At 40.3% G+C, this 12,327-nt stretch overlaps 2 protein-coding genes across 2 annotated transcripts; one reads left to right on the top strand and one right to left on the bottom strand.

Annotated features, from left to right (window-relative positions):
- Nucleotides 1-1,358: 1,358 nt before the first annotated feature.
- On the bottom strand, nucleotides 1,359-1,691 carry LOC149286063 (ER membrane protein complex subunit 6). The gene has a single exon (XM_089494485.1). The coding sequence runs from the start codon at nucleotides 1,689-1,691 to the stop codon at nucleotides 1,359-1,361; it is 333 nt and encodes a 110-aa protein (XP_089350611.1).
- Nucleotides 1,692-3,931: 2,240 nt separating this feature from the next.
- LOC149286062 (tax1-binding protein 3-like) lies at nucleotides 3,932-10,873 on the top strand. The gene is made up of 4 exons (XM_089494405.1): nucleotides 3,932-3,970; nucleotides 8,750-8,869; nucleotides 9,863-9,940; nucleotides 10,736-10,873. Exons 1-4 carry the CDS (start codon nucleotides 3,932-3,934, stop codon nucleotides 10,871-10,873), a joined length of 375 nt encoding a protein of 124 aa, XP_089350531.1.
- The last annotated feature ends 1,454 nt before the right edge of the window (nucleotides 10,874-12,327 follow it).

Here is a 12,327-nt window from a genome sequence, read left to right as displayed (position 1 = left end):
CCTCCTCGTAGAGACCTGCCATTGTGAACCTGGCAAACTATGCTGTGAAGCACCCAGCACTGTTACATAATGTGCAGTACATAAGGCCTCTGGGGGCACCTCGGAAGTACCCACCTAACCACGCTCCCACAGCAAAACATTTGGTGGCCCTGGCCAGTTTTTACCCTTTGTCCTGCAAAAACCTTGGTTTGTCGAGCCCTCTTGTATAATACATTAAATAGGTCACATCAAAAAGGGGCAACTCCACAGGGATTTGTCTTTGATAATACATAGTAACATCATTGAAATTTTGGCCATCCTGCAAACTTCTTCTAAACATTCCAACTCATTACAGCTATATATTTTATGTATTTTTTTTAAGTATTTGCTAAAAACTTTTTTTTCTTTTTTTTGCTTAAAACAAGTTTAGCAGGGGCTGTGACCTCAAGAAAAACAAATCCTGGAGCTTATTTACATATATCTAATAAAGTTTTGCCTACCATTCTTTTCCATAAACAAACCTATTAATAAATCATGCCTTTCTATGAAAAGGGGTTATACCTTTTTGGGAAAGAAAAAAATAGCACCAGCCTTATTCATGCAACAGATTACAAGATCTTTTTTCATTAACTATACTATAAATATCTTTGTTGGGAAAAGTAAATAAAACATCCAATTTCTCCAGTTTTTTGTATAATTGCTTCCCTATGAAAACAAACCTAAGATACCAACATATGTACCTTTAGCTCACCCTTATAAAATGTGTTAACATATGCAGAATACTAAAACGTTTCAATAACAAATTTACGCTCTATTATTAGTTGCAATTTAAATACATTCTGAACAGTTTCTTTTGAGAAAACATGCATGGTTGCATTTGCAAGTCTTATCTCTCTGACCTAAAACAGAAAAGAACTAGATTCCTCAGACTGGAAAAGGAAAAAGTTGAAACAAATGGAGTTGAAGCAAGGACTTAAGATTTTTAAAGCTGCAAAAAAATGGTCAGACTAGATGGGCCAAATGGTTCTTCAAAGCCATGATTTTTGTTTTTCTAAGAATACAGACATTTACAACAGTATTGTTTTACACTACAAGTAGGTATTTGCAAATACATAGCCTTGCAATTTCCATTATATTTCAGAAAGTTTGAAGGTGTCAACACTGGCTCAGAATTATAAATCTAACAAAATGCAAGTATATTATAAGGTTATAAGTTTAATTAAAGAAAAGCATACCGGGCTGTGATCAACATAAGTTACTAGCAGAAGCAATAATTTCATTCATTTAAAAACTAGATTTGACTAGGCAAATGACAGTGGGGAGCAGGTCCTTGAATTCCATTAAAAAGTGTGTTTCTAGAAGAAAGGGCCACACAAACTTCAGTAGACGTGAACCATGCCATACAGAAATGTCCAGAAGAGGACATAAGTGAAAAGGCCTCCAACAAGACCTCCTGTAAAAAGCGGCCTCCTTGATTTAAAATATTTGTTCCACCTCCGTCCAGACTTTAATACCAAGAGCAGCGAGAGGAGGAAAGATGCCAGGAAGTAAAAGATGAAACCATATAGCCCTGTTAAGCCCAGGATCCCAGCTGTAGCACCGGACAGTGCAGACACCGATGTTCGGCAATAGTCGAGGACAGCAGCGTTCCCTCTCACTGCAACTTCGCTTATAAACTGGGGGCCATCTCTCTTCATTGTCACGGCAGCCATTGCTGCAAACAGGGTCCTCTAGCTAGAACTCTATAAAATAAATGGGAAAATATGGTTATTTTATACTGTAAAAAGAAAGGTAATCCGAATATAAATATGGAAAGGGTGGAACAGATCAATGAAGTATTTCCCAAAGCATAACAAAAGTTTGAGGGGGTTGTAAAATAAGTATTTGAAGGGCAGTTCTGCATACCTTACGTTATTAGTGTATACAAGCAATAAATGGGGAACTCAGGTCAGGGATAAACTTGCAACAGCAACGATGTTATGCTTTCAAGATCTCAAAGACGTCCTGCTAAGAGACTGACACTGACCCCAGCACATTTTCTGTGGAAGATATCCCTTTAAGGGGTATGAAAATATGAGATGAAAATGTTACTGAATATTCACTCCAATATTCATTTCCAGTAGCAACTAAAAGCATATTTCTATGTGCGACTTCAATGTACAAAAATTAAATACACAGTCCATATTGGATGTCCTCACAAAAATCAGAACAAGTAGTGCCTTCTTTTAAAATCATGTCAATACATAAAACACAATCATTAGCGTATGGGAAAACAACAAGTACATACAAGGGTACACTTGGAGTAAGCAGGAGTTAATGTGCATTCATGTTAACTATAGGGACACTAAAACACTGCACCCAGGCACCATCCTTGCGGGAGCGCAACAATTCCCCATGGAGCAGATATAAGCAGTAGCCATTATACAGTAGGTTGTAAAAGCCTCTGGTCTTGTATTGTGTCTAGGAAAGACAAAGACCCATGCCATGCAAGTGTATTCTCATATTTGTTTAACTCTAGGTCATCTATTAAAATTCTACAATTAAAATCCTATACTTAATACCTGCAAGGAGTGACCATGACCTTGCTCTATAATTATCCTAATTGAAAGTGGACATGCCTTTCAAACTTGTAATAATAATAATAATTAAAAAAAAGCTGCATTTGCCCACAAAGTACCGGTCTCCAATGCAACCGCAAACCACGGCATAAAGATAAACATGGAAGCCACAGTAAATTCTGTGTGTTTATCTAGAAAGCTGGCTGGCATCATGCGACCTTAGGTCGGGCTGAAAATATATGTGTGCAGGTATTAGTATATTTTAGATCTGATCAAAGTGAAAAGCTTGTTAAAATGTATATAAACAGATCAATTTAGGACTATCAGGGCAGAAAGGTAAAATAAGTGCCTATATTACTCTTGAAAATGATTGTGGATAATGCCTGCCAGTCTCTGGGTTATTGTATCTCTACTGCCAGAGCTGATATTTTAAAGAGGATGGAACAATACATGATGAAGGGATAGCAGCAAAGATGAATGAAGCTGCCCTCACATGTACTACTAACGATCTGAGCCATTTTAAGGTCCAAACGCCAATTAATATTAAGCCTAAACAACCAAGCAATGCATTGAAATCGCGTTGTCGGAACAATCTAGTAATTTCTCTCCCAAAGGCTACTGTAACTCTGCCATTTGCCGGGTGAGCTCCTTAAGACACGCGAATAAAACATAAAGGTGCAGGATAAGGTTTACAGCACTCAGTACACGCTTTACCTCCTCGTCTTTTTCTCACACAATCTGGCACTTTGAAAAACCCCGTCACCTTAACGATTAGCAGCACGGGTTACAATAAGCCTTCCGCCATCTTGGAAAGGGCAGGAAATGAACTTTTACCTTTGATAGGGTCTTGAGGAAGTACAGGAAGAAGGTCAATATTCGGGGCGAGGCTGTCGCCATATTGGTGGAGGACACTTTTTTCTACTATTTTGAATTGTATTATTTTCGGCGACCTTATTATTATTACTTCAATCCATGCATATCTATCTATCTATCTATATATATATAAGTTTATATGCATATAAAGATCTATAAAACAGTTATGGCTCAGTTAACAGACATTTAAAATTCTCAATGTTAACTTACAACATGAGTCTAGGTGTGGGGGGGTTGGATACGCTGAATGGGCGTGGCTGTGCAGAGCGGAATGCGTATGGCAATGAGGTAATCGTGGCATCCTGGGCGGATGCTCTGAATTAAACATGAGAAAAAGGGTGTGGTGTGTGGGTTTTACGTACGTTGTGGACGAAGTCGGTGTCTCTGGGAAAGCCGTGATTGGGCGTGGCCACACAGTGAGGCGTGTTTATTTTTATTATTCATGATGCAGGGCGTAGCTGAGGCCCGGTTTCGCTTTGTCTGGTGCGGGCGGTGCTGTATCGGATTGTGCGGCTGGAGCCATGTCTTACATCCCGGGACAGCCAGTCACCGCTGTGGTGGTGAGTAAAGTCATTGCGTTCCTACTGGGGAGCTTCAGGTGTGGATCCATGCTCCGGAAGCTCAGCCAAACTTTATCCCTTAGCCATATTGCTGCCACATGAACTTTCTCTCTTCGGATCCCTGCCTATAACGTAGCCCCGAGCCCTGTGAGTCTGTATGATGCATCAAGGCAATTATATCACTGAATTCTGAGCGCAAGCACCGTCTGTAACTGTAATGAGAAGAGTGCCTGGGACAGAGCCGAAAAATATGGCAACTTTCTAAAAGCCCTGGAAGGGCTTCCTTCTCCATTGGGTTCGATGATTTATTTCGGCTTTAGCGTGCTTATAAGAAAGATATCAGCTTGCGTGCTCTGTTATCACATCTGTGGAGAAAGTAAATGAGTCACCCGCTGGGAATGTGTGCATTTATCTGTTCGGTTTTTCTCTTGGTGGAGGTGGGATAAATGAAAGAGTTAATACGTGATCATTGTGCATGCAGGAGAGTGTGGACTTATTTTAGGACAGTCATATGGCAGAGTTGTATAAGGGGTCTTATCACTGTAACAATGAGTGGAATGTGCCTGCACGATTACACCCTTATGGTAACAGCTATTGTGTTAGGATCCCTTCTGAAACTGCACCAGAATTGATGGTTTAAAAAAACACCCTATCTGTGCTATTAAAGAGACACTCCAGCCATATTCATTATCCATCTTTACTGATTTATGAATTCCCTTTTTCAATCCATGTATCTACGATTTAACCCGGTTATTTCCCATTTTCAGTAAAACACAAACACTCACATCTTCACCCACATTTACACATGGACATTCATTCTCCATCCATGGATAGAGCTTAGTCCCAAACACCTTTAATTGACCCCCACCAACTTTATAACCACTCCCACAAAAAATGCACCATTTCTAATTTGCACCCAGCATCCTCTCTTTTTTAATGCTGTTTCTGGCGACATATTTAAATAAATTTACTATTACTATTATTTACTTTATTACATTGCGACATTAACGATCATTTGGCAGTAAAATCATTATACACCAACATTTTGGTTAATTCTATAAATACAACCAAAATAAAGGCTACCTCTGGACTCACAAAGAGTCATCCTTCAGCCCGCAGAAGAGGGAAAAAACCCTGTAGGGGTTTCTCTCTTCTTCCATTTCCTTTCAATTTCATCTTTTTCCACATCTCCCCTTTCTTCCATTTCCCTCTTCTTGTATTTACTCTTCATATTTCCCTCCTTTTGCATTCCCATCCACATTTTTTTCTTCTTCCATCTCTCATTCCCTCTTCTTAAATTTCCTCCGCCCATTTCCCTTTTTTGCATTTCTCTCCTATTCAATTTCCCTCTTTTTTGTATTCCCTCCATTTCTCTCTTTCAGTCCCTCCCCATTTTCCTTTTCTTCAACCTCTCTTCTTGCATTCCCTCCTCACATTTGCCTCTTCTTGCATTACCACTGCATTACATTTCCCCTTCTTCGATTCCCTTTCCATCTGTTTCTTTGCCCGTCTCCTCCTCTTTCATTCCCCCCATTTCTCTTCTATTTCGCCTTCTCTTCTTCCATTTCAATCCCATTTGCTCTTCTTTAATTTCCCACTTCTTACATCCCCAAATTGTCGTCTTCTTGCATTTCCCTCTTCTTCCATATCTCATTTCCCCTTCTTGTATTTTCTTTCCCCATTTCCTTCTTGCATTCCCTCCCCCATTCCCCTCTTCTTCCATATCTCATTTCCCTCTTCTTACATCCCACCATTTGCCTCTTCTTGCATTTTTCTCTTCTTCCTCTCCCCATTTCCCTCTTCTTGTATTTCCTCTCCCCATTTCCCTCTTCTTGCATTCCCTCTCCCCATTTCCCTCCTCTTGCATTCCCTCTCCCCATTTCCCTCCTCTTGCATTCCCTCTCCCCATTTCCCTCCTCTTGCATTCCCTCTCCCCATTTCCCTCCTTCTTTGCATTCCACCCCCACTTCCCTCTTCTTGCACCCCCCCCCCCATTTCCCTCTTCTTGCATTTATCTGTTCTTCCATCTAGGGCTTCAACAACTAATCGATAATGAAAATCGTTGCCAACGAATTTCATTATCGATTAGTTGAATCGATTTTTATCTTTTATAAAATGAGGGTTTTTTTCAGAGCAATTGCTCTGAAAAATACCCCTCGTTTTATAATCCGTTTAGGTGACTCACAGCAGCAGCTCCTACTTACAGTTCCTCCCTCCAGTCATTGCCGATTGGCAGTGACTGCAGGGAGGGACAGGGAGAAGAAAGGGGCGGGATCAAAGTGCAGATTGGCCCCGCCATTTCCTATATCGTCGACATGGCTCAAGAATTCGTCTCACTGGTGAGTATAAAATTAATATTTGGGCTGCTGAAAGTTAGGGGCAGTTATAGTTAATGGGGTGTTTAGGGTTAATTTAGGGGCAGTTATAGTTGGGTGTTTAGGGTTAATTAAGGGGCAGTTATAGTTAGTGGGGTGTTTAGGGTTAATTAAGGGGCAGTTATAGTTAGTGGGGTGTTTAGGGTTAATTTAGGGGCAGTTATAGTTAGTGGGGTGTTTAGGGTTAATTTTCATTTAGGGGCAGTTATAGTTAGTGGGGTGTTTAGGGGCAGTTGTGGTTGATGGGGTGTTTAGGGTTAGTTTAGGGGCAGTTATAGTTAGTGGGGTGTTTAGGGTTAATTTAGGGGCAGTTGTGGTTGGTTGGGTGTTTAGGGTTAATTTAGGGGCAGTTGTGGTTGATGGGGTCTTCAGGATTAACTAAATCCTGGGGGCAGTGAAGATTAACCCTGTATTTATTTATAAAAGTATTGTGTCAGAGTCTGCAAACCTATGAGTGCACTATGGCATATCAGGGGGGTATACGGCATACCTTGGGAGGACAGAGTGACATATCTGGGGATATAAGGCATATAGGGTATATAAGGCATATGTGGGGAGGGCAGTGTGGCATGTCTGGGGGTATGTGGCATTTCTGGGAGGCAGTGTGGCAAGCCTGGGCTCAAATGTGCAAAACTGTGTGGGGGGGGGGGGGGCAGGTTAGGAAATAAAAACAAGAAATGCATTTTTATCAGTTTTTTTATTCTGCTGTTTGTTTTTTACATCCTACCTTACTTTATTAAATTATTTTAAATAAATGAAAAATGTAATTTTTTTTTATTCGATTAATCAATTAATCGAAAAAATAATCGGCCAACTAATCGATTATGAAAATAATCGTTAGTTGCAGCCCTACTTCCATCTCTCATTTCCCTCTTTTGCATTCCCTCCTTCCATTTCTCTCTTCTTGCATTCCCTCCCTTAATTTCCCTTTTCTTCAATTTCTCTCTTTAGACATTCCTACTCCAATTCCCTCTTCTTCTTTTCCTTCCCTCTTTCCCCTCCTTTCATGCCCCCTGAGTTCCCTCTTCTTGCATTTACTACCCCATTTTTTTCTTTTTTTGCATTCCTTCTCCACATTTCCTTCTTCTTGGATTCCTTTACCACATTTCTCTCTCCTTCCATTTCCTTTCAATGTTGTGTCTTGCCATTTCTCCTTCTTCCATTTCCCTCCTATCCCTTTTTCATCTTATTCCAATTTTCGTTTTTGTATGTTTTCTCTTCCATTGTTTCCCTCCTCTTTCATTACCCCATTTCACTTTAATTCATTTTCCTCTTCTTCCTTTTCCCTCTTCATTGCATGCTCTACTGTTGCATTCACTCCCACATTTCCTTTACTTGTAATTCCTCCCAGTTTCCCTCTTCATCTATTCCCTCCAATTTCCTCTTTTTGCATTCCCACCCCTATTTTCCCCCTTTTCAATTTCAGTTATCTATTTCCTTTTCTTCCATTACCCTCTCTTTCCATTCCTGCTCCTATTCCACCTTCCTTCCTTTCCTTCCCATTCTCCCCTTCCATTTCCTCTTCTTGCATTCCCACTCCTACCACCCCTTCTTTCATCTCTCCATTTCCCTCTTCTTCCATTTTACTTCAATTTGATTTTCTTTATATCTCCTCTTGTTCGCTTTCCCTCTTCTTGCATTCTCACACATTTCAATCTTCCATTTACCTATTTCTTTCTTCTTCTATTCCCTTCCTCTTGAATTTCCTCCACACGTTTCCTTTTTCTTCCATTCCCTCCAGATTCTTCTTCTTCTTCCGATTCCCTTTCATTCCTGATTATCGTGATTAACGTGTCTGATTATAAGACGACCCCGTCTTTTTCAGAGCATTTGCTCTAGTTATAAGGTGTATAATTTTATTTCCGTTCATAAACTGCATGAAATACCAGGTTCATATTTAGGCCAATATAGCATTGAGAACCGTGCATGGTGCATGTTTTCTTGTTAAGCGTACAGAAGCAATGTGTTTAGATTACACTGAACATGAAAATATACCATTTGTAAGACTTGATCATACCTGGGAACCTTCTATATCGGCTGATCCCGAGACTAAAATATTAACCCTTTAATAGCTCGTCCTGCTCATTCTATGTTTGACAACCAAATGGCTCTAATTCTGGTCCTCATGGAAAACTTGGCTTGTCATATTAGAGTCGGGATGATTCCCAGACAGTGTGAGCCTGATAATCTGTCCTCTAGACCCTGAGACTGAGGCAACAACTCTGAGACTCTGTCAAACCCAAGTATGGGTGATTAGATTTGTGAAAGCAAATATACAAAAAGTGTTTTCTTGCTAGATTCTAAAATTGGTCTGGTGTATAAGTTCTAGTAACTGATCCAACCACTTTTCACAGTATTTGAGATTTGCCTTTATTGAAAGCTTTATCTGTTTTTCTCATTTCAGCAAAGAGTTGAGATCCATAAACTTCGCCAGGGGGATAACCTAATCTTGGGCTTCAGTATTGGAGGTGGTATTGACCAAGACCCCTCACAAAACCCCTTTTCAGAAGACAAGACAGACAAGGTGGGTCAACACATGAGACACCAGACTATTTACTAATGCCCCAATTGTCATTTTTTGTGAAGACGACTTGTGCATTCGGATTCATACGAATTGCAAATGTACAGAATTTTGGTAAATTGAGTGACTCGTACGAAGCCCCGAAAACGAGTCCAGACCCCCCACAAATCGGTCTAAAACTAAGCAAAAAGCTCAGAATTTTCATCCGAAATTTGTGGGTCGACATTCGCTCACACTCTCACTTACTCTCTTGCACTCTCATTCTCGTTCCCTCTCTCATGCTCTCTAAGTGTTTGTCTACCTCCTCTGCTGACCACTTCCGCAATATGGTGGCCCTTGCAGTGACGTCCTCTGCCCCAATTGGAGTATCGGGGAGGACATCAACGCAGCATCGCCATTTTGGCGGATGTTGCCAGGTTATGTTCGCCGAGATAATGAATTTCGTTCCCAAATTAAAAATGCCCTCAAATTTTCGGCCAACCCAAATGGGCGGGGTACAAAAATCATTGCCCGAAAAAGGAATCGGCCAAAAATTAACCGAAAAATTTGTCTGAATCGTTTTTGGGCCTTCTGCACATGTCTAGTAAAGACATAACTTTAATTAATTCAATACAACTCCCACACACTCACAGGCAGCAACTAAAGGGGGCTTAGTCACTAAATGGAGAGTTTGCAGGGAATTTATGGTTTCAGCACATTGGCTTTACACTACATGATTTAAGGCTTAAACCAGGGAGCTACTGCTGAATGAAGAGCCTTTCTTAATTAGTGTTGGCCCTTGATGATTTATATTGAACTGTACTGTGCCCTGCAGTGCAATCTACTTGGTAGAATCCTAGACATGTTTAAGTGCGAGCTATGGAGATTATTTCTGTACAATCTGCAAAATGTATGGAGATTAGGGAAGCCTTTTATAACACACTATTTTAGAAGTATTGCTCTTTATTAATTGCTCTGCACATGCATCTTAACACAACTTTAAATTGCTTATTTCAGGGTATTTATGTCACGAGAGTATCAGAAGGAGGACCTGCAGAGGTTGCCGGACTTCAGACTGGAGACAAAATTATGCAGGTAAAAGATTAATGCTCTTTAAAAGGAAATTACAAATAAAAAGCAATTCTGTAATATTTATGTGTACCAGAAATCTGTTGCCTTTTTGTGTTTATTGTGATCCTACCGTTAATCCCCCGAGCAGGCAAGCACTTTAAAGGTTCTGTCCCCATAGATGTTCTTTTTTCCTTTTCTAGATGCTTTTATATTATTATACAGTACTGTGGTATGCATCCTAAATAAACGTTTCCTGTATTCTCTAGCTGAACACATCACGGCAGGGCCGTTTAGTCCTGTCAGACACCACTGCTCTGCTTGCCTGTCTCTGACACCACAGAACGGCGGTAACTTTAAGGTCTTGTAGTTTAAAGGGGTCTGTGTTGTGTGTGCATCACTGAAGAGTAACGTGGGCCCACAGCCTCTGCAGATGCCCTTTCCTTAGTGCTGATTATCACCAGACACGTTAATTTTGTCAATGGGCCTTAAGGAGAAGTTGAACCACCCCTCTGTGGTTCAGTTTTCGTGCCATTTTTAGCTGCTTAAAAAAACCCACTCAGCGACAGGAAATAATTCCATTTGAAATCACAGGGTGTCCTTCTTTTACACATGCAAATGGGGAGGACTCGTTAGACCCCCTGAAACACTTGGGCAAGCCAGGGATTGCTTGAGGGGAGTATAGCACATGAGTGCAGGGGCAAGTAGAAGATGTGCTTGGCTGTGGCTGTCACCTGTTTAATGTATTATTGGCACTTAAAGATCTATTTACTAGGCTTTAGTAGTGAACGTTCCTTACTGACTGATCCTTGTCTTTCACAGGTGAATGGGTGGGATATGACTATGGTGACTCATGATCAGGCTAGAAAACGGCTGACAAAGAAAAACGAGGAAGTTGTCCGGCTCCTGGTGACAAGGAAGTCCTTGCAGGAAGCAGTGAGGCACTCCATGAGACAATGAGGATCTTTCCGCAAGACCAAAGCAATCTTAAATCAATTTTCCTTGCACAGCTTTATCTGAAGCAAGACTTCTCAAGGCTTTAAGACCAATCTTTAGACAAAGTTAAGCAACTCTTGACACCTGTGTTTTGGTAAATTTTGGTTTTGTAGTTTGTCAAAAGTAAAACCAAAATACAGTGTCAGGCATGCTTGCTTCCTAAACCAGATGTGCCCTCCACTTGCTTTTCTATTAGACCCTCCTGTAAGCTCAGACATATAAAGTCCAATGAGCACTGTTGGCTGTATCCCAAACTAAAACATGGGGCTTGCCCTGCTGGCTTGCAGGATAGCTGGATAGTCACTGGGAGTCACTGTTTTGTATTCTTACCTCTTGGACGGCTGTGTCTACAATGGCCTTTTCATAGTATTTTAAATGGAGCCAAACTTAGTAACACATCCATTTGTCACTAATGTAGCTATAGTGATTTGTTCTATAGTGGACTAGGTTATTGTGTATGATGTATTGAATCCACTAGAAAAGTATACCACTTGTAGTCACTTTTTTTACGCCAATTGTTATTTGGTGGCTTTAATGGTCCGATAATCTCTAAAGATCCTTGAATGAGCTGACGAGTGGCTTTCATCCATGGGGATCTTCTGGAATCCTGAGATGAACACTTTTTATTGTGCAGTAATGGGAGTTGTTAATAGACTATTAGATATTCTGTAGCCTGATAAGTGGGCTTTTTATTTGAAGCTTTTGTAAGGAACAGTAAGTGCCTGTGTGATTCCGTAGTCCCATGCAAAGCCAGTACAATCAGACAGTAATTGTCAGAAAATGTTGGGCATTGCTTTATATTGTGTTAATGTAAAATCTGATTTTGTTGCCAGAAAGGTACAGTGCAGGTTATTAGACACGTGAACATTTTAACATGCTGGGGTTTTTTTTTGTTTTGTTTTTTTAATACCTCCCATGGGTTGAGATGACAAACATTTTGTATTTTGAGTTTACTAAAATAAATTCCACACAACCATGTTCATTAACTAATGTGCAGTTCCATGGAAACATTCATTACGTCTGTATACTGATAAGGGAGCCTATGTCTGCTAGTATCTATACCATGTAATAATGATGGGGGATGTTAACGCAATCGGTGCAGGAAGTCTTGGCAGGTGTGGCAAGTGCATATATACACAATGCTTATTCATAAGTGTCTACTTCCTTGGGTTGAACTGACTCCCTTTTTTGATGGCTTTGTGTGCTATTCCCAATTCTGTATACACATTTTAGTATTGTATGTTTTAAATATAAGCTTTACTCTTTATGGTTCACTGTAAGTTCTGAGACATTTCCATATCAGTGTAAAAAAAAAAATACAGAATTGCTGTGCCGAGTATAAGCCTCACTTATTTTTTATTTGTTTAGAAAACCTAAATGTAGCCTACAATCAGAACATTACAAACACTGTGAATCAG

Source organism: Sceloporus occidentalis, unplaced genomic scaffold, assembly GCF_023333645.1.
Source record: "Sceloporus occidentalis isolate IW3139 unplaced genomic scaffold, rSceOcc1.0.p SCAF_72, whole genome shotgun sequence".
NCBI classification, from domain to species: domain Eukaryota; kingdom Metazoa; phylum Chordata; class Lepidosauria; order Squamata; family Phrynosomatidae; genus Sceloporus; species Sceloporus occidentalis.
Note: the sequence above shows the minus strand (reverse complement) of the source record. Positions and strands in the feature narration are given on the sequence as shown.